Source organism: Apteryx mantelli, chromosome 4 (assembly GCF_036417845.1).
Source record: "Apteryx mantelli isolate bAptMan1 chromosome 4, bAptMan1.hap1, whole genome shotgun sequence".
NCBI lineage: Eukaryota > Metazoa > Chordata > Aves > Apterygiformes > Apterygidae > Apteryx > Apteryx mantelli.
In genome coordinates this window covers 17,669,495-17,690,786 of record NC_089981.1, presented here as the reverse complement: position 1 = coordinate 17,690,786, position 21,292 = coordinate 17,669,495, and the positions used below count along the sequence as shown (strand labels likewise).

Sequence of the window (21,292 nt, the reverse complement as noted above, 5' to 3'; positions counted from 1 at the left end):
TGCTGAGGGTGCACTCTGTCCCTTCATCCAGGTCATTGATGAAGAAGTTGAACAAGACTGGACCCAGTACTGACCCCTGGGGGACACCACTAGCTACAGGCCGCCAACTAGACTCTGTGCCACTGATCACAACTCTCTGAGCTCTGCCATTCAGCCAGCTCTCAATCCACCTCACTGTCCACTCATCTAGCCCACACTTCCTGAGCTTCCCTATGAGGATGTTATGGGAGACAGTGTCAAAAGCCTTGCTGAAGTCAAGGGAGACAACATGCACTGCTCTCCCCTCATCTACCCAGCCAGTCATTCCATCACAGAAGGCTATCAGATTGGTCAAGCATGATTTCCCCTTGGTGAAGCCATGCTGACTACTCCTGATCGCCTTCTTGTCCTCCACATGTTGGGAGATGGCCTCCAGGATGAGCTGCTCCATCACCTTTCCAGGGATGGAGGTGAGGCTGACTGGCCTGTAGTTCCCTGGGTCCTCCTTCTTGCCCTTTTTGAAGACTGGGGTGACATTGGCTTTCTTCCAGTCTTCAGGCACCTCTCCTGTTCTCCATGACCTTTCAAAGATGATGCAGAGTGGCCTAGCAGTAACATCTGCCCGCTCCCTCAGCACTCGTGGGTGCATCCCATCAGGGCCCATGGATTTATGGGTGTCAAGTTTACTTAAATGATCTCTAACCCCATCCTCCTCGACCAAGGGAAAGTCTTCCTTTCTCCAGACTTTCTCTCTTGTCTCCAGGGTCTGGGATTCCTGAGGGCTGGCCTGAGCAGTAAAGACTGAAGCAAAGGCGGCATTCAGTAACTCTGCCTTCTCTGCATCCTTCGTCACCAGGGCACCCACCCCATTCAGCAATGGGCCCACATTTTCCCTAGTCTTCCTCTTGCTGCTGATGTATTTGAAGAAGCCCTTCTTGTTGTCCTTGACATCTCTCACCAGATTTAATTCCAAATGGGCCTTAGCCTTCCTCGTCGCATCCCTGCATACTCTGACAATGTTCCTATATCCCTCCCAAGTGGCCTGTCCCCCTTTCCACTTTCTGTATACTTCCTCCTTCTGGTTGAGTTTTGCCAGGAGCTCCTTGCTCATCCATGCAGGTCTCCTGCCTCCTTTGCTTGACTTCCTACTCATAGGGATGCACCGCTCTTGAGCCTGGAGGAAGTGATGTTTGAATATTAACCAGCTCTCTTGAACACCCCTTCCTTCTAGGGCCCTCACCCATGGGATTCCTCCAAGTAGGTCCCTGAAGAGGCCAAAGTTTGCTCTCCTCAAGTCCAGGGTTGCGATCCTACTTGGTGCCCTGCTGCCTCCTCGCAGGATCCTGAACTCCACCATCTCATGGTCACTGCAGCCAAGGCTGCCCCCAACCTTCACATCTTCCACCAGTCCTTCTTTGTTTGTTAGTACGAGGTCCAGCAGCACACCTCTCCTCGTTGGCTCCTCCACCACCTGTGTCAAGAAGTTGTCACCAATGCTCTGCAGGAACCTCCGGGACTGTTTATGCCTGGCTGTGTTGTCTTTCCAGCAGATATCAGGGTGGTTGAAGTCCCCCATGAGAACCAGGGCCTGGGATCGTGAGGCTGATTCCAGCTGTCTGTAGAAGGCCTCATCGACTTCCTCTTCCTGATCAGGTGGCCTGTAGTAAACACCCACAACAGTGTCACCCATGCTAGCCTGCCCTTTAATCCTTACCCATAAGCTCTCGACTCGCTCTTCATCCACCCCTAGGCACAGCTCAATACATTCCAGTTGCTCTCTCACATAAAGAGCAACTCCACCACCTCGCTTGCCTGGCCTGTCTTTCCTAAAAAGCACATAGCCATCCATGACAGCACTGCAGTCATGTGAGCCATCCCACCATGTCTCTGTAATGGCAATGAGATCATGGCCCTGCGACTGCACCCACATCTCTAGTTCTTCCTGTTTGCTCCCCATGCTGTGTGCATTGGTGTACAGGCATTTCAGAGAGGTAGTCAAGCATGCAGGTTTCCCAGGAGGGATACCAGAGGATCCTCCATAGCCACATCCCATGCGCACTTCCCTGGCTGCATGCACCTGCTGGAGGCATTCCGACTTGAGCTGTGTTTTGCCAACTACCCTGGCACTCTAACTCTCCCCTTCCCCCGTCTTTCCTAGTTTAAAGCCCTCCTTACCACGTTGGCCAACCTGTTGGCAGACACGCGTGCCTCGCTTAGTGAGGTGGATCCCATCTCTCGCCATCAGTTGTCGATCTTCAAACAGGGTCCCATGGTTGTAGAAACCAAAACCCTGTTGCCAACACCAGCGGCACAGCCAGTTGTTAGCTTGGAAAGTCCATCTCCTCCTCTCATCCACCCCCCTCACTGGCAGGATTGAGGAGAAGATGACCTGCGCTCCCAGACCCTTGACCACCATCCCCAGAGCTCTGAAGTCCTGTTTGATGGTCTCCAGTTTGCCCTTGGTGTCATTAGTGCCCACATGGAAGAGCAGCAGCGGGTAATAGTCCGAAGTGTGGACAAGCCTTGGCAGTCTTTCTATGACATCTCATATGCAAGCCCCTGGCAGGCAACAAACCTCTCTAGACATGAGGTCAGGTAGGCAGATAGGTGCCTCTGTCCCCTGCAGCAGGGAGTCCCCCACAACAATCACCCACCGCTTCTTCCAGGTGTTCCTGCAAGGCACAGGGACTGTTGTCCCAGGGTCTGTTGTCCCAGTTACTTCCCTTGAAGCCATGCCCATCTCCTCCTCATCCTGGAGAGCACTAAACCTGTTCTTCAAATGCAAAATCTCAGGAGGAGTAGGAGCCTTTCTCTTCCTATGAGCAGTGACCAGCGGCTTCCAGCTGCCTTCTACAGTGTTATGATGTACCGTTTCACACAGCACAGAGCCCTCCGGCAACTCCACTGCTGTGGGGGCTTGAGACTCCTGAAGCTGTACAGTCTCCGAGAATACCCTATCTCTTGCTCATCTTCTCGGATGCTACACAGCCTACTGATTTCTTCCCGTAACTCCTTTACCTGACAACATAACCTCATCAACAACAGTACACCTCCTGCTGGAGAGCTGACTGCCAGCCCAGGCCTCCCGGAGAGGCCCCAAGCACTCCCTGCAGCCTGAGACCTGTAGAGCTGCATCTACTGTCAGAGGGTCTGTCTGGGTCCCAGCCTCTGACACAGCCAACACAGCAACTCCAACAGCCACTGGGGAATGTGCTCTGCGGCGTGTCATGACCACGCTTGAAGCGTACACTGGAGGGATCAGAAACAAAGGTGCCTTCTTGCACCCTGTTGCACAAACTGCTGCATCTGTTCACTGCCTCTGGGAGCTGTGCTCTAGGCCTGGCTCTTATACAGGCCTCTCCCTAGCACTGACTCACAGGGTGCTTGACCTGCTGTAATCAGGGGCCACCTGGATCAAAGGCCCCAACTCCTTCTGGTAAGGGGCAACCAAGAGAGCTCGTCAGCTACTCCTAGCTAGAGCTTCTCCCAGAAGAAGTTAAGGTCTCCTGCAGTTGTCCTTGCCTAGCTTCCCCTTTCCTGTTCGCAGCAATCACCTTCTAGTTCCTCGGGGGTCCTCAGAAAGCCCACAACTTCCAACAAAACCCTCAAGTTCTAGTCAGAGCCCAAACACTGCTGCGCAAACTGCTGCATCTGTTCACTGCCTCTGTTAGCTCATCCTCTAAGGGTATCTTTGTTGTCATTGATTATAGGACATGCCCATCTCATTCCCTGCCCTTGGTACTTTTTACTAGTGAAACTGATGACATAAGTATCCTAGCAAATTCAGTGAACCCTCGTCATGCCTGCCCCTATCAACTCTCCAGAAAGCCCAAGTCCCTTAGATTTAGATCATTAACTTCCAGATAACTATAGCAAAAGAAGAGTAATTCCACCTGGCATGAGTAATTCCCTAGCCCATGAGACTAAGGGACAGGGTAAGAAATAAGAAGTACAAAATAGCTGCACAGTAATTGCATGGTGCAAAGAAAGCCTCAGCAGCCTCAAACTCACCGCTGCTCCTGTTACTACCTCTCTTTCTTCTCAGCTTGGCATCTCTATCTTCCTTGCTTTTTTGCACCTGATTTATCAGCCAGATCTCAAGGGTAAGGAATAAGATCAATTGAGCACAATTAACAAAGCTTTAGACTGCAAACTTCAATATAAATTCTTTTAATAATAATAAGACCATATTCACGTAAATAGCAGTACAGTGTAAGATATCAGAGGAATCAGTTCTGCTTATCTGACTCTGAAGAGCTGCAGTGCAACTCTGTGGAGTTTAAGCATTAAGTATGCCATCTGAATGTGAATCCAGCTCTGTTATTAATTATGACCAAACTTGATAATTCTTCCTCTAATTAAAATGCACAGTCCTGATACACAGTTAGCTGTTTTTTCCACAGAAGACTCCTGTTGTCTCTAATAACACATCTACGCTTGGACTCGTGTCCTTTGTTAGATAACCTCTTTGGCTCATGGACCATCTAGTTTCAGGCAGCCTGCTCATCTGCGGAGCATATATTTTTCTGTGATAATCTGTTCATCTGTGGACCATCCAGGCTCAGATTATGTGTCCATCCATCGGGGTAGATTTTTCTTCAAATGCAGATAGAAAATTCTTCAAGTAGGTAATCGCTGGTGATTTGCTTAGAGTTCTGGTGCCTCTGCCTTAACACTGCCTTTGCACTTTCACCTAATCACATGTATATTTTTCTTCTAAGGTCCTTGAATAATTAACTCTTTTGAAGAAAAGAAAAATAATGGTCTATTAGAAGATGTTGACATAGATGTAATGCTTTAGTAACGACTTGCCATTAACCTTTCCCTGTTCTTGCAATATCACTGGACACTTATTGAAATTACTTTACGATAAGATGACGAAGACAGCTGTTCTGGGAAGCTGAGGAGCCCTTGAAACATATGAACGAAGACCCTTCCCCTGATTCTGGCATGAGTTTAAGGACATCTCTACCTGCCAGGAAAGCTAGCTTATTTGTGCTACTTCGAGGGCTTAGAGGTTGTTCGGTAACCTGCTGGCCTTCAGAGCAGAGAGCTGAATTGGGTTACTCAGCTGAAGAGTGATCTGCTCTGACTGTCCCTAGCAGGGAAAGTCATCAGTGGGGCTTAGGCAGGCAGAAATGTCCCAGGTAACGCAGCCTTAGTTAGACCGTGCTTACAGTGGCTGCTCGTGTTGTGGAGCGGGGGCGACTCCTGGGACAATGAATGTGCAGTGCCATGTGTAAGATGATGAGTGAGGGAAGCTAGTCTGCCTGGGCTGCACCATGAGGTCTGCAATGTATTTGCATTGGACCGAGTCCTGTTCCAGACTGGATTCGACTGGCAATGTAACAGCTTCCGGAGTTCTCATCTAGACTATGTGAAAGCCATGGTGTTCAGGAGATAGCTGGGTTAAAAGTGGATCAACAGGTATTGCTTGTCTGGGTTATTTATCTTTCTTTCCTGCAGTCCTCTCTCACAGTTTAGTCAGAAATATCTGAAACCTCCATGGTGTTCTAGGAAGCATGAAAATGTTTGCTTGCAGAAAATTTGTACTTCTGGATCCTGCCAGAGTTGCTCTGGGAACTGACTGGTTATTGCTTAATGACACCTGTCAGTCTTAATGATAAATCTATGGATATGGAAGAGTGGAACATATTTCTTCCTCAGACACTACGTTTACACATTAAGGGGTCTAAGTGGTTCGGGATGGGCAGAATGGGTTGCTCTGAGTGATGACCTCCAGTGAGAGGGAGTGTAGCTTTTTATGGGACCTTTACTTGCAGTCCTTCCTAAGAATAGGGAAAAATGGTCTTACACCCATTTGTCTAATAACTCTGTGTATTGAGGCAGTGTTATAGCAGGTTCCGTTTCCTTCTCTGTGCTGCTTTCATGGCCAAAGCAACTGAGACTGAAGTCTTTCTCTACTGAAGCCAGTGGCTTTTTGTTCTCTACGGGCCAGCTCCCTGAGTCAGATGGAATGTGATCCAAAACCAGAACTCAGGGCAGCATTAAGCTGTCGCCTGAGATACAAAATGCTCTGAGGATGATCTTGTTGTAACATTCTAGTTCCACATTGTCCTGAAATGATGTTTTGCTAAATTTCTTTCCAAAATGTTGAAAAGATTTGGATTTATTCCACTCTTGGTAATACCCAGAACTCTGAAAAAGAAGGAGATCTGAACAGGCTTTCATCTGGTTAACGATGGAGCTTCTATATGTACTTTTAGACATCTGGAGATCAAGGGTCTATAGGCAAATCTGGTAAATAATCCAGTCCTTACTGAAAGAAAGAAAAAAAAAAGTCTTACAAGCAATTACATAGCAACTTATGCTTGGATCATACAAGAACTTCCCAAATGAACACAGATGTTACTTCCCAGTTGAGAAAGCAAGCAACTCCACCTGTGTTGAAATCCAGTGTTACAGCAGGCAGCATTAAGCAGTGGGGGTAAGAAAATGAATGGCCATCCTTCATAACAAAGAAACTAGAGATGGGAAATAGATCTTTCAGCCACTAATTTCTAAGGCCAGGAAAATGCAAACTTCATACTATCCAGTGTAACTAGTAAATTCCCTCCTACGCAATGTAAGAGTCAGAAAATAGAAAACGAGAAGTACTTTTTTTTTTAATTTGATCTTAGTATGTAATATGGCTCAAATATCTTTCTCAGCTCCAATATTTCAGGATACATGAGAAAGTAACCGGGTTATAATTACACTCACTGACTTGGATTCCCCAGTTTGAAGGACAAGATGTGAGGTTTTTGCTGTCTGCACTTTGGCTGTCTCTGATGTAAGAGATATGATCTCAGAAGTAATCGACTTCACCTAAGCTGTTCATCTCATGTTCTTCATAGTTTACAAAGAAGATTCATGGATCCCAGGGTGTGAAGACGTCTCTTCTAAGAAAAGATGAACAGCGCCCAAGAAGTGTCCCCACCCCTTCTTTTTTTTTTTTTTTACACCTTAAAGGAAGATTAGATTGACGAGGTCAGGTGGACTCAAATCTGCTGCAGAGGTTTAAATTTGGGTAAGATAAATCCATGTGCTCACCTATAACTGGAATAAGCTGGGACAGCCTTTTGCTCAAGCCTATGACTAGGTGCATAGTCAACTATCTGAAAAGAGCATGTCGGATATTTTTGTGCCACAACACTCAGATATGATGCAATGCAATGTTGTTCAGTACAATATAATACAAGATAATACATTAAAACAAGTAGCAGCAGTAAACAGTAAGTATCACCTATTTACAAAATAGAAGCTCTCCAAATGATGTGTATGTATAACTAACTGATGATATTATCAATAAACGCTGAAAAACGGAAACTTTCTCAACCATCTTACTTATTTAGAGTCCTCATTTTCAAACAAATAGATAGGGTCCAAAAACTTTCTCGGCTCTAACATGCTATGATCGTGCTTTGCAACCAGATGGCGAAGGCACAAACCTGAGTGTGTATAAATGCGTATACACTGGTGCTGATGTTTTCCGGTATTTGTTGAATTTTCTTTAGCCATAGCAGGGCACTATTTAAAAAAAAAACAAAACCCTTTTCTGAAAATTGTCATAATTCTCCTGCACAAGTCAATTATGAAAAATCATACAAGGGGACATCCATAGGTAAAGGAGGAAGTGACACAATCCAGTATTGTATCTGGGGAGGCAGCACAAGTATTTTGAGAAGCAGGGTAAAGGGAAGACAATAGGATTTTCTTCTGTGAGGTAAACTGAATAACTGTGAAACTTCCACCTTGAAGTAATTAAGTTACTGTGCTCCTTCAGCAAATTATCCATTATGAATGTATTAATTATGTCACCAAATACATCAAAAGTTCAACATCTGGCAACAAGAGAAATACAGGGAGTTACATTATCAGTTTGTGTTAGAGTAACTGACTCTTAGGATTCCGTTCATCTCGCCTAAATTCAGGCATGCTACTGAAGTACCTCATGCTGGTGCCTGGGTGGTTTGAGATCTCTCAGTAGAGATAAACGGGAGAAACTAGGGAGGACTGTGGGTGAAAACGCTCATGTCATCTACCAGTAAGCATGTAGAAGCTTTGTCTGAATCTAATCTAGTCATCTAAACCCCCTCTGTACTCAACGGAGAGAGACAGGCAGTTCCTGGAGATGATTCAACCCGTCCTAAGGAAGAAGGGCTCTGTGAAGATGCTAACTTCTTTCTCTCTGATGAACACAGAGGAAGCCTGATTAGCTTTAAATAGGTCACTTGCACACAGCTAAAGCTCAGTAAGGAAGTCTTCCTGTATGTTTTCCCCAAGTGTTTCACACCTATGAGCATTTGAAAGAGTAATCATGGAGACCGGCCTCCTGGATTGCTGTGGTATGGAAATATGGTGTGATGGCACGGCGCAGAACTGCAGGCTTGGGAGGGTAAGGCTGGTGGATTTCCAGGGCAGGATTTTTTTTTTTTTTCTTAACACATGCACGTGCAATTTCATACATGCTTTCTCCATGTCATCTTGATTAGGCTCAATGCATCCCAGATTTCGGGATGTGCAGAGTTTACCGTGCACATAAAGACAGTCAGAACAGCACACGGTGCAGCTCAGTGTGATATTTCAGAGAATGTGAAATGCATCTCCTGGACACACCTGTGCAGTAGATCCAGACCCATCACGGATCTTGAGCGCATGCCACATGTCTATACAGCAGATGGGATTCATCTCCCTGCACTTAAGCTATTTAAAAGTTAGGTGACTGAATCTAATCTGGTTGTCTAAGGTGCCTTTGTAGTAAAGGAAGGAGACAGGCCATTCACGAAGATAATTCATCATCTCTCTCTTGCCAACTCATCTTACAGGGAAGTGGGACACTTTCCACTTCCACTAATTTCCTGCTGGTATTTTAAATGCTATTTTAAATTTGCCCTCACTCCCATGCCTGCAGAAAGAGAAGGAAGGTCAGAAGCATTGGGGGAGTCATTGATATTCCTGGTGGAGGCTGCTCTCCAAAGATCTCCCATCTTTGGGCAAATAGTGTTCCTGTTCAATGGTGAATTCCTACTTCTCTAATCTTCCTTTTGCATGAGGGAGCAATGTTGAAACATTCAAATGTCTTCTGGGTCAATTATGCTAAATTTCAATTGAGAAAAATCAAAATGCTTCATTTTGATCATTTTGAATCATTCAATTTCAATAAAGAAATTATTAGATATTTCAGAATGTATATCATAGACATTGTGGTGCAGTCATATAATATGTAATAATAGAGTGTATTTTAAATTAAATGAAACTGGACAAGAAAGTAGGTATGAAAAATGCTTTGGAAACTGGAAGTGCTTCTCCATCTCAAATGTAACCGTGGATCAAAGTCAAACTATACCAGCTGACTAGCTGGGCAGTTGGTTTAAAAGGAAGTGCTAAAAACATGGGAATAGGAGCACTTACAGAGATGATTTATTTATTTGTTTGTTTTTCCTTGGGAGGCGTTGTGCTGGAAGCGGGAAGGGGACCTGTGGGAAGATGGAGGCACTGTGGGATGTGTGGAGGAACACCGGGGCTTTTAAGGTAGTGGTAATTCTGCACGTGTGTCCATCGCATGCATCTCTAAGCACACGAGGTTTATCAACTGGAAATAACTGAGTATGTAATTACCTCACAGGAACAGCTTTTGGGAAAGAGGTCTTCAGATATGCGTGGGGGTTTGAGAACAAGGTAATTTCATTCACTGGCTGCATGCTCCAGCTGTTCTTCCTCATTGGTGTTGTAGGCACAGAGATTTTCCTCCTGGCTGTGATGGCATGTGACTGTCATGTTGCAATATGTCATCCACTGCAGTACATGAATATTGTGAGTATGAAACTGTGTGCTCGCCGAGCCACTGGCACCTGGATAGCAGGATTTTTGAATTCTCTGTTACACACATCTTTCGTTTTTACACTCCTTTTCTGTGATTCTAATAAAGTTGACCAATATTACTGTGATATTCCCCCTGTGCTGGCCCTCTCCTGCTCTCCTACTTACACCAGGGACCTGGTAATTCTCACAGTTGCTGGGGTCCTTGGAGGCAGCGCCCTTCTGGTCATGCTGATCTCATATGCCTCTGTCCTCTTGACTGTCCTGTGCAAGAACTCTGCTGAGGGCAGGCACACCGCTTTCTCCACTTGTGGTTCTCACTTCAGAGCGGTATGCCTTTTCTATGGGACCACCATTTGCACATATGTACGGACTTCCTCCAGCTACTCACCCAATCAGGACAGGATCGTTTCCATGCTCTATGGGATCTTCACTCCCCTACTAAACCCCCTAATCTACCGTCTGAGCAATAAAGAAGTTAAATATACCCTAAGAAGAATGGCCAGCCAGGCAAGAACTGCTTTAACAAGACGAGAACATCTCTCCCAGTCCCTGGCTGCCTCTGGAGCCCAAGCAACTGGGCAGGTACTGCAATTCATGATTTCTCCCAGTCAGGTGAAGGACTCATCTCCTCTAACTTGAGCCATCTAAAACTTAGATGTCAGGATCAAAACTCCTTGCCTGCGCTTCCTCTACAGTTGAAAGGTGTGCACCTCTAGAAGCTCAAATGGATGGCATGACTTAGCTCATCATCCTAGGAGGAGATGACCTATCATTTGCTGATAGGCTGACAGTTTTTCTCCACTGAGCACAGAGGAAGCTTAGATACATAGATCTTACAGAGCATGAATGGCAGGAAGGGATACTGTAGGCACACTTAAAGATACACATCCTTCTGTACTAAAGCAGCTTATAGCGCTGGGGCACCTTTTTGTCCATATTACTCCTCTGAAATAGAACGTGAGCACAGCTTTTGTGCAAGATTCACTGGAAGGAAAGCTCCTTTGCCATCACTTTATGACTTAAGTCATAAATCTGGGTGTGTTTTCACCAGGCATGCCAAGAATGCAGCAGCAATACCCGCAGTGTGAATAGGCACACCAGGCCACGGTTTGCACCATGCATCCCAAAATCAGTCTGCCAGGGTGGAAATCAGCTCCCATCAATTGAGAGCTGAACTGTGCTGAAGTCTACACATAAGCTAGTTTTCTAAGACTGCTTCTCTGGCCTGTGCAGAGGCAAGAAGACTTTGCAGCCACAGGGGTTCTGTGAACATTTCATGGCATGCCTGAGCCTTTCTCAGTGTTGGCAGTACTGAAGGTAGGTTTACAGAGTGTGCTTTAGGTCTGTGCAAGTCCCTAACAGGAAACAACGTTTCCTTCCAGGCAGAAGTGAAGATGTGGCTGACAAAGAGGTGGAAATGGATTCACGAAGAATCACAGAATCACAGAAGAGTCGAGGTTGTTAAGGGACCCCCGGAAATCATCTGGTCTAACCTCCCTGCTCAGATAGGGTCAGCTAGGGCAGGATGCCCAGGACCATGTCCAGTTGGCTTTTGAATATCTCCAAGGACAAGAGACTCCGCAACCTCTCTGGACAACCTGTTCTAGTGTTCAGCCACCCTTGCAGAGAAGTGTTTTCTTAAGTTCAAATGAACTTCCCCGAGTTCCAGTTTGTGCCCATTGCCTGTTTTCCTGTCACTGGGCACCACTGAGAGAGTCTGGCTCCATCTTCTTCATACCTTCCCATCAGATATTTATAACCCCCACCACGAGCCTTCTCTTCTCTAGGCTAAACAGTCCTCTGCCTCCCTTTGTAACAGAGATGCTCCAGTGCCTTAATCAGCTCATGGCCCTTCGCTGGACTTGCTCCCGTAGAGGCAGAGTGCTGTGCAGACTCCTGTGTGTGTGTGTGTTGTGGCTATAAATCTGGGCGCATCTTAACTATGCTTCTGTACTGGGATGATGAACACTCGTGGCTGGAGATAGACCTCAAGTTTGTTAAAGCACTATGGCATGGCATTCCAGCTGGGGTGCCTGGTGCAAAATAATTGAGAGGACTTTGTGGTTTGCACACTGCTCTGTACTGAAACCAAGTGTCAAGGATGTGTTTCTTAGGGGCCTTTTATTGTGGTTGCTGCCTTTCTGTAAAGGCCAAGCTAATGTCCGTTTCCTGCTGGAACTCAGCTCTCAGTGCTAATGAATGTACATTCTTAACAGTAAACCAGTGAAAGTATGAAAGTATTTTAAGTTTTGTTCACCCTCAGCTGTGGGTCATCATGTTGACAATGGGTTCATAATGCATTTTCTGATTTTTTTTAAAAGTATATTTCAACAACTTTAAAAATAGCATGGTTGTCCGTTCCTATCCCAAACCATTTAAATTCCAAAGTCAAGCTTTAAGAAGTTGGTAAATGCCTCCATGAATTTTTCATGAAGCTTTTTTTTTTTTTGGGGGGGCGGGGGGAGGGCTGCCTCTGTTCTCTGTTCTCATGTTGACTTCACAGCAGAGTTGTTATGGATGGGATTGATGTGAAACGGTGCAGATGAGGCGTCTGTACCAGGGCTTTCTGTGCAGTTCCCTGTGCAGCAGGTGAACAGAAATCAAGAAATCGGCATTCATCCCATCCCAAAGTAAATATTTCTCCTACACCAGATGAACTGCACCATCATAGTACCTTTTCTCTCAGCTGAAAAAGAGCCTTGGAACCGTGCACGGATGTGTGATTTCAGTGTCCGAATTAGGCAATTCCTTCATATACAGCTAAATAAAAAGCAGCAGGGCATTGTCTTCAGAACGGGTTTGGTATGACTGTTACTATTTAAATAATACAGAGCCTATCACAGTGTTGGCATGCACCAAATCTATGTCCGACTATCTCTTTTCCTCCCCCCTCTATCCTCAAGACAATGACAGGATACAGTGCCGGGTGACTGCTCATTAATAGTCTGCCCATGGCTAACCCCTCTTGAAGTGGTAAATGGGAGAAGAGAACTGATCCATTTGGATGTGAGCCATGCTATACTCGCACAGTTTTGGGGAACAATAGTCTGCGCTGACAGCTGGAAGACCCTTTCTTACCCTTTTCAGTAAGGTCATACCAATGTAATATTCACCAACAAACTGAGGCAACTAGATCATTGCTTCTGGTACCAACAGACTGTGCAGTCACCAACAACGTTTACTACCTATATAAATGGAAGGAATCTCTTACGAATTGTGGACTAAACTAGCACTGTCTGAATACTATGGAAATGTTTTCTGCAGCTGCACCATCAAAAAACAGTCCAGATGTTTCTAAAAGCTACAGGCAAGTTAATGACCATGAATTTCCAAACATTTGCTTCTGAGTTGGGAAATGAAGCAGACAGTTGGGACCTGGACAAACATATCTCTTCACATTAATCAAGATTTTCAAAATGAATATTAACCGAGATGGATGACCAGCATAAGGCACTTCAGAAGAAAGAGAGTTTTAGGAAGTATAAAGAACATTCTGAAAAGAAGTTTCCTTAAAGCATCTAATATTGAGCTGTTGTGAAAGGTCTGGAACTAGGTTTAATACTATTTTTAAATGATATGTGCGTGCCATTGTTTTGGCCCCAAACTATTTCACAGCAAATAAAAGCTTGAGCAAACGTTAGCTGTTTCCAACAGCCTCTTTCTAATCAAAATGATATGCAGGTGACTTTGAACTGCATATCAGACAGTTGTCCAAGAGTGGGAATGGACAGCACTGTCAAGGAAATCCTGATGTAATGGGTTAAAAGAAAAAAAAAAGTGTGACAATAGTATAATGATCTCTGCTGGGAACAGAGGCCAAGGCCTTTAGAAGCTGTAGGGATTAGCTTCTTTCTGCTTGAGGTAGGCTTGGTCACTGCTGCTTCTGTTAGGTTTAGCGTGGATATCTGTCTGTTTGAATAGTTGATCTAGAAGACTGGGGTTTTTTTGGAAGGAGATTGTCTTCTGTAGAAACAATAGCCCTACTAAGAGCAGCATGCAGAGATGCAGCCAGACTGCAGCACCCTGAAAGCCTTGTGGGACTATACAGGAAAATGCAAAATTCAGAGATGCAAGAAACTTTTCTGACTCTTCCTCTCTGCCTCATATACAGTTGTTTAAGAGTGAGTGGACTAAGGAAAGAAGTTGTGACAGTGTGCTCCTTTCCCCCCCACACTAATGTGCTCTCTCCCCCTCAACCTGACCTCCCTGTAAACAGCACGTATGTAGGGGCTAGCTGAGCATGCACCAACTAAGACCGGTCTAGCATGCAAATATGACGACGAGTCAATCATCTCCCCCCCATAAATAGGGGGCAGCCCAGAGACCATTGAACTCTCCTGCACAGCAGTGGGCTGCACTGCAGAACTTCCTTTTGAGTAGGAGCACCTCTCAAGGTCACTCCTCGAGGCTGAGAGATTCCTTACATGCCACAGATCCTCGGTAAGTGATTAACAGCGTGCTGAACTTTTGTGAACTTCGCAAAACTTTCCTGAGTTTTTCTGAGTTTTTCCTGAGTTTCCCTGACTGAAAGCACACATAATTCCTTAGACATAAACCGTTGACCAAGTCTGACACTAGGACTGGATTCTGCCGCACCTAGGCTTCTCTTCGGAGGAGTTTAGAAAGCAAGGGGGTCCAGTCTGAAACTCGTAACTCAACAGAAGGGTCTCCATTGCGCACGCATCTGACCCTGTCCTTCATGCAGTAAATAACTGAGTGAACCTTGCCAATCGAACCTCGTTAAATTGTTCTTATTTACGACTGGACTTGGTTAGGTCGCTGTCTTACTGCAACAAACGTAGTGCTGCTTCCCTCTTACAAGGGAAGTGCACCACTCCTTTCACGACAGAAGTCTTTTCTCAAACCTTTTGCAACTAAATCGTAGGTGGAAAAGGCAAAAGGGGCATGTTGTGGAATGTGATGTAGTATACCTCTGTTTTCTTCTCTGCTCTGCTGTCGCATATTAGACCAATCACTTGTAAATCCCTATGGATTTCCTGTCTATGGAATGAAAGGTCAGTGACACAAAGGACTTAGAAACTTCTTCTATTACATGCCTGCTTTCCTGTAGTTTTGTTGTTTATTTATATCCACCATATTTGATAAATACTGTCTGTATATTAAGATAATTTTCCAAGAATGAAGTGAATCACCATCTAAAGGTACTTCTATCTCTCTAGTTTAGACGGAAACATCCAAACCAGAGTCGATATATTCCGCTCCTCAGGCTGACAGTGCAAACAAAACGCATAACGTAAAATACTGAAAAATCTTCAGTGGCAGCTAAGCACACTGCAGGGGGCTTTCAAAACATCCTGAGGATGCTATCAGCCCACAGAAAAAAATTTTCCATCTGTGCCTCCCACCTGACAGCAGTCAGCATGCTATACGCAACAGCCAGTTGCATTTATGTTCAACCTCAGTGCAACAGCTCACAATGGCAAGGCAAAATTGGAGCAGTATTTTATATGATGTCATCCCCATGCTAAATCTCTTGATCCACAGCCTGAGAAAGAAAGCTGTAAAGGATGCCCTGATATCAGCTGTCACTGTCCACCTATCTAGCCTGAACTTCATCAGTTTCTCTAGCAGGATGTCATGAGAGACTGTGTCAAAAGCCTTGTTACAACTGAGATAAACAAGTACCTCTCCTCTCCCCTCACCCGCCAAGCCAATCATCTCCTCAGAGCAGGCTGCCAGCTTTGTTAAGCAGAGTTTTCCCTTCATAAAGCCATCCTGTCTACCTCCAGCCTATCACCTTTCCTTCACATGTCTGGAAATGATGTCCAGGATTAGTTGCTCCATCACCATCCAAGGGATTGGGGTGAGGCTGACTGGCTTGTAGTTCCCTGAATCCTCCTCCTTGCCCTTCTTGAAGGTAGCAGGGGCATTTGCTCTCTTGCAGTCCTTGGGAATCTCTCCTGTACACTTCCTTTTTAGGTTTGAAGTCAGTCAGGAGCTCCTTGTTCATCCACATAGGCCTCTTGCTACCTTTGCTTGATTTCCTGCTTGTTGGAATGGACCATTCTTGAGCTGGGAGGAGGTGATCCTTGAATATCAGCCAGCTGTCTTGGACCCCTCTTCCCTCCAGGACCATATCATATGGAATCCTTCCCGAGCAGGCCAAATTCTCTTCTCCTGAAGCCCAGGGTTATGATGCTGCTTTTTGCCCTCTGCTCCCTCCTCACAGGATCCTCAACTCCACCATTTTGTGGTCACTGCAGCTAAGACTGCCCCTGACTTCCACATCTCCAATCAGTCCTTCCTTGTTTGTATGTATGAGATCCAGAGCCCCTCTCCTCCTCAGCTCCTTGATCACCTGTGTTAGAAAGCTGTCATCAATGCACTCCATAAACTCCCTGGATTTCTTCTTCCTGAAGAGACTGTCTACAGCAGACACCCATTACATGGTCACCCATGCTGGTCTGCCCACCAATCCTGAACCATGAGCTCTGAGCTGGTCCCTCGCCTGTCCCCAGGGAAAGCTCCATGCATTCCAGCTGCTCATTCCAGTATTTCTCTTCTCTTCGCACTTGAAACAGATTGCATTTTAGGGACAAATTCAAAAGACTCTTTTGCTCTTCCCATGAGTCTGAACAACAGTGTACTAAGCTGTCACAGCAGAAAAGTCTGGCAGGTGACCGTTCTACAGGTCAGCTGGTGACCACTGTTCAAATAGCCTACATAAGACTTTCTCCAGGAAAGCAAAGGTTCGTCCATGTCAAAACCATGATGCTACAGAGCCTCCCACAGAGTTCAGTGTCCTGACCTACAGTAAAGGTGGGACTCACTTCCCTAAATGCAAGTTTTAAATGGCCTACAAGATGACCCAAGGTATCTATTCAGGTCCCTAGCTTCTGCTCCAGGAAAGGTACAGACCACTCAGTCATGCTGAATTTCTGGCCAAAAAGACCAGGCATCTTATACGGCTAACTAGGAAAAGAATTGCTTATTAAGAGCAGAACAGGTAGATGTTTCCATAGTATTTCCTGCAATTCTTGAACTACGACAGCAGAAACTGCTTTCCAAAAGTAGTCATTTATTCCAAAGTCATCTGACAAATCGGCAGACATACATCACCACAAAGTGCCAGTCAGTCTAGACTTTAAACATGCACACGCAAAAAGCCATATAGACTGGATCACCCTTCTAGGGTTTGTTAACTGCTCTGCAAGGTTCCAGAAATTACTAGAGATTACGGGGGGCTGTGGAGGTCTAGCATGAGGAGGAGCAGGCATACTGAGTTTGCTTGTAAATCCAGGGATTCTGGTTGCTGAAAACGGGACTCTGAGACCAGTGGCTTGCTCAGGAAGCATTTCCCTTCTGACTCCCCATCAGCTTTTTGTATATTGGCTATTGTATCTATTAGGAGAGGAGCAATAAACCATCAGCACCAGTCTGAGGGCTGACATATATATACTCAGTGGGTCAGCATTAATACGACGCCTACAGATGCCTGGGTAGAAGAGGGGACCAACTGGCTCAGCAAAGATGACATCCAAAGTGTAGATATGAGAGCGGTTAGTCATGTTATAAAAGGAGACTTTTCCAGCTTCATAGTCAAGGAAGACCCCAACCCACCTGGGTTTGACACTAAGCAGCAGTGGGGTGAAGGGGGTGGTCATGGCCACATATTTTTCACTCCACAGACTCACCCTCCAGTAGCCCATCTCCTGCTTGGGGTCCTCTACATGGCAGCTGACAGACTCATAACAGACACCCAGGGCCCAGTGGGTTTTGTTTCCTACTTCAGCCTCCCAGTAGTGGCAGCCTGATGAGTAGGCAGATGATCCCAGCACACAGGGGTAAGTGGTGAAACACCGAGAGCTGTGTGGCAGCTCCTGGGGCATGTCAGTGAAATAAACACTCTTGAGATTCTCCGAGAGCACCACACTGGCATGAGCTGTCTGAGGGTCCAGAGAAACATCTCCTCTGGCAGAGCAGAGACTATGAGAAAGCAGGGAAAACCAAGGGGGAGGGAGCAATGGATTCACACACCTCACCCCAGAAGAATCAGCTGGAGAAGAGCAATTACACAGCCATTCGCCCATTCACCACAGGGCAGCTGGGCAGCTGTCAACCCTCCATGCCCCATCTCCTCACCATACCACATGCTTGAATTGCCTTCTCTGAGTCCCTACCCCAAACTGTCTTAGATCTATGCTATGCCACCTTTCTCCAATAGTCTACACTGTCATCTGTTTCCTCTCTCAAGCACCCCACTCTAGACCCCTTATTCAGGCAGGCACCAACAATACTGGGACCAAGGGTCACTTCTGCACTTTGGCAGAGTGACAGGGGTGCTGTTGAGCACCTGCACTGATATAATGGGCTTTCTCCACAAAGGGGCCCACAAATGAGCCCTCAAACCCGTTCACTGGGTTCACCAACAAGACAACCGCTTAAATGCAAAGAGTCAAGTCTAGTCACTTCAACATTTTAAACCAGGCCTAGACATACAGGTGAATTCACTGCCAAACAGAAGACACTTTTCAGAGCCAAGGACTGGACTCAAGACCCAGACCTAGGTCTCTGTATAGCTCGATTACCAGGGTACTTCTTCAGCATCTTCTTAAGCTGAAATAATGGCCCAGGGAAATAGGCCATTGCCCTCTTCAGCTCAGGAGGGACAGAAGGTAGCTGCAGGTTCTTAAGTGTTTCATGCCTAAGGAAAGAAGTGACCTCATCTAGTAATCAAATCAGTCATAGTGTCTAGAAGATGCCATTCCCTAGTACAAAACACCGCAGTTGTTTCTAGGAATTATTGCTATGCTGGAATTATTGCTATGTTGAAATGCTGGAAGCTTACCAAAAGTCTATATACCCACTGAGAAACCATGACAGGAAAGAATTAAGGGGAAGAAGCTGACGGTTCACATATTGGGATTTGGCCCAGAGTCAGTATAACTATCCTGGTCTGAGAAAAGGCAAAGGATGGAACTGACCACCAGTATATCAGGTTTTATCTTCCAGGGGTATCATTCTATTGTAGTGCAATGCAGCCAGTCTCCTAACACCACACTGAAACACTGGCATGATATTAATCCCAGAGGAAAGGAGCACTCCTACCAAGCAATTGCATCTTCAACTACTAATGGCTCCTTCCCTATCCCCTCCCCTCCCCCCAAATAGAAAGAGGAAAAGGGTACATCACCTCTGCAGGACACTCTGCATGTCCTAGAAAAGGAGAGGGAAGACACTAAGTCAGGTTCCACCAAAAAACCCCCATCAGCATAAATATTGTAGGGTGTGTCTGCATGCCCAGCAATCCTTTTGCCTGTTAGTGCTGGGCTTTATCTAACCCAGGTGTCATTAATTCTGCTAATTATTTGGGGGAATGGAAAGAAAGGCAGCACTTGCAAGGTATGGCTCATGACATCTAGATAAGTCACACCCCATTTTTACCCTTTGAGTAAAGAGTCTTGCTTTCCAAGGTGGGGACCTACCATGACTATGTTTAAAGCTCAGCCTTTTCTTCACCTCACCAAGAAAGATCAAAGTCATGCTGGTATCAGCTAGACCACATGGAAGAGATTAAACAGGGAGATCCAGGGCTCCTGGTTGCAGAGGGCCATAGATTAATAGTGACCTCTAAAAATGCAAGGCAGAGCTTCACCCCTGCCCCAGAGAAAGGGACTGCCACAAGAGCTTCTTTGAAAGGCTGTGATCCACACATTGGTGGTGGGAAAAGCCCCAGCATACAAACCTTGAGCACCCCTGCTCTGGACTCCAGGCATCTTTCCATGTCCACCATGAGGGTGTTGAGAGAGCAGCACTGCTCCGAGAGGTGTGCTGTGGGGAGGCTGAAGACCACCAGGATCTCAATCTCTTCTGCTTTCAGGAAATGCAACTGCTGGTCCTCCTCTTGCTCCAGGAAGGAGCGCAGCTCCTCAAAGTCACAGGTAATACTCTTATGACAGTTCCACACTAACTTCTGTGGGGTAGAGAAGTCACCAGGAGATTAGAGAGCATCTTCCATCTGGGGACTGACCTGAGGCAACACCCCCAGGGAAGGGAAGAGCCCCTCTTGTCAACTCTTCTGAACTCACCACACCACTCCAGTTCACTCCAGCTGGGTGGGCCTAAAGAGAAGGCCCCTACCCCACTCCTCTCAGCTCTGCCCCTTCTTCCATTTACTCTCAGCTCCTTGGGCTTTTTCTCCTCCATGGATAAATGTTCCTTCAAATCCTTTGCTTTTCTGCCCAGATCCTCCACACCAGCTTGTAGCTTATCGTGGAGAGGGAAGGGCAAGAGATTCTACTCAGGCAAAATGGTCCAAGGCATCAGATGCTGAAGCAGCACTGAGAAGGCTTGGATCATACCAGTTGAGAATCATATACCAATTGATCTGACATGTCACTTCATGCACTTTGCTTTCATGGGGTGTCAATTATAAATTCCAGCAATCCTCTGGCTATTCACACTGAACATCTGCATCAGGTACTATACATACTGTTTCTGGGTTAAAGTTCTGAATACCTGTGTGTGCAGCAGCAATACAAGTTACGATATACCTCTGCCTTCAAAATTTAGCTTCTGAACAGCAGCTAGAAGTGCAGACAAGGAGTCAAAGCAAGATAGTTCTACACTGTACAGATTAATTTTTTCCAGGGAGTCAATCACCAGAGCAACTTTCCAGGAAACCTACTATATCTCTGAATCAAAATGGAACTTCTGACTCCACCCTCAGATATGAGACAGCAGGAATTACTCAGTGGAACATCACAAATCTTGCTCTAACACTCCCTTCTGCCTCTGAAAACAACTAATTGAATCCTAAGTTGTGATTCCTAAAAAAAAGGGGGCCTGAAAAATGCCTCCAACATTTTGGATGCAACTTGTGCAGACACCTTTGCTGGGATTCTGTCCAGGATTAAGACATCTAAATTTAGATGAATTAGATGCCTACATGCCACTAGATGCCAGTATAGTCACAGGAGTATTCTAGAAAGCTAATTAGCTGACCATGCCGCGCTTCCACATCCCGCCTTCAGCAACTATAAAACAGAGGATAGCTCACTAAAGTTTTTGGAAGGGAAGAAAACGGAACCCCTGACCTGTTCACTGGAGATTGCTGATGAGCAAACCTCCTTCTCCCTCCCCCAAACAGGGACGCCTCTTTGGTAAGACTTGCGCCTCCGGCAAATGTCGGATGTTACCCAGGAAAATATATTATTATTGAAAGCGCTTAATTGTTAGTTTGAGCTCATAGAAAGAAAATTTGTAGCAGCAAGTGCATTTATCAATGGCAATTCTGAACCTGTTGTATCCGTCGCTTTAATAAAATCTTATTCTTTTTACTTTGTGAAACTGACTCGGGGAAAGTCCTCAGACAGGGGGCTCTGGCAGGCAAAGGTAAATTACAAAGATAAGGAAGGGCCTTCCTTCCCTCCCTTTCACGAGACACTCATGTTGCAAAAGGGCAGTGTACTTTGTCTGCCATGTACTGTTTTTTCCTTTGTGCCCCCTTATCTTTCTTCCCGAATTC

General features: G+C 45.8%; 1 protein-coding gene across 1 annotated transcript; it reads right to left on the bottom strand.

Moving 5' to 3' along the window:
* Nucleotides 1–17,138: 17,138 nt before the first annotated feature.
* LOC136991813 (E3 ubiquitin-protein ligase TRIM39-like) lies at nucleotides 17,139–19,971 on the bottom strand. The gene is made up of 4 exons (XM_067295265.1): nucleotides 19,942–19,971; nucleotides 18,959–18,981; nucleotides 18,354–18,469; nucleotides 17,139–17,734 (listed from the first exon to the last, which is right to left on the bottom strand). The coding sequence occupies exons 1-4, from the start codon at nucleotides 19,969–19,971 to the stop codon at nucleotides 17,139–17,141; spliced, it is 765 nt and encodes a 254-aa protein (XP_067151366.1).
* Nucleotides 19,972–21,292: the final 1,321 nt, after the last annotated feature.

Excerpts from the sequence above, each read along its gene's own strand:
- LOC136991813 (XM_067295265.1), bottom strand. The coding sequence starts at position 19,971 with ATGGAGGAGAAAAAGCCCAAGGAGCTGAGA. Across the intron at positions 18,982-19,941 it reads AAAAGCCCAAGGAGCTGAGA|GACATGCAGAGTGTCCTGCA; the intron begins GTAAATGGAAGA and ends CTCCTTTTCTAG. Across the intron at positions 18,470-18,958 it reads ATGCAGAGTGTCCTGCAGAG|GCATGAAACACTTAAGAACC; the intron begins GTGATGTACCCT and ends TTCTTTCCTTAG.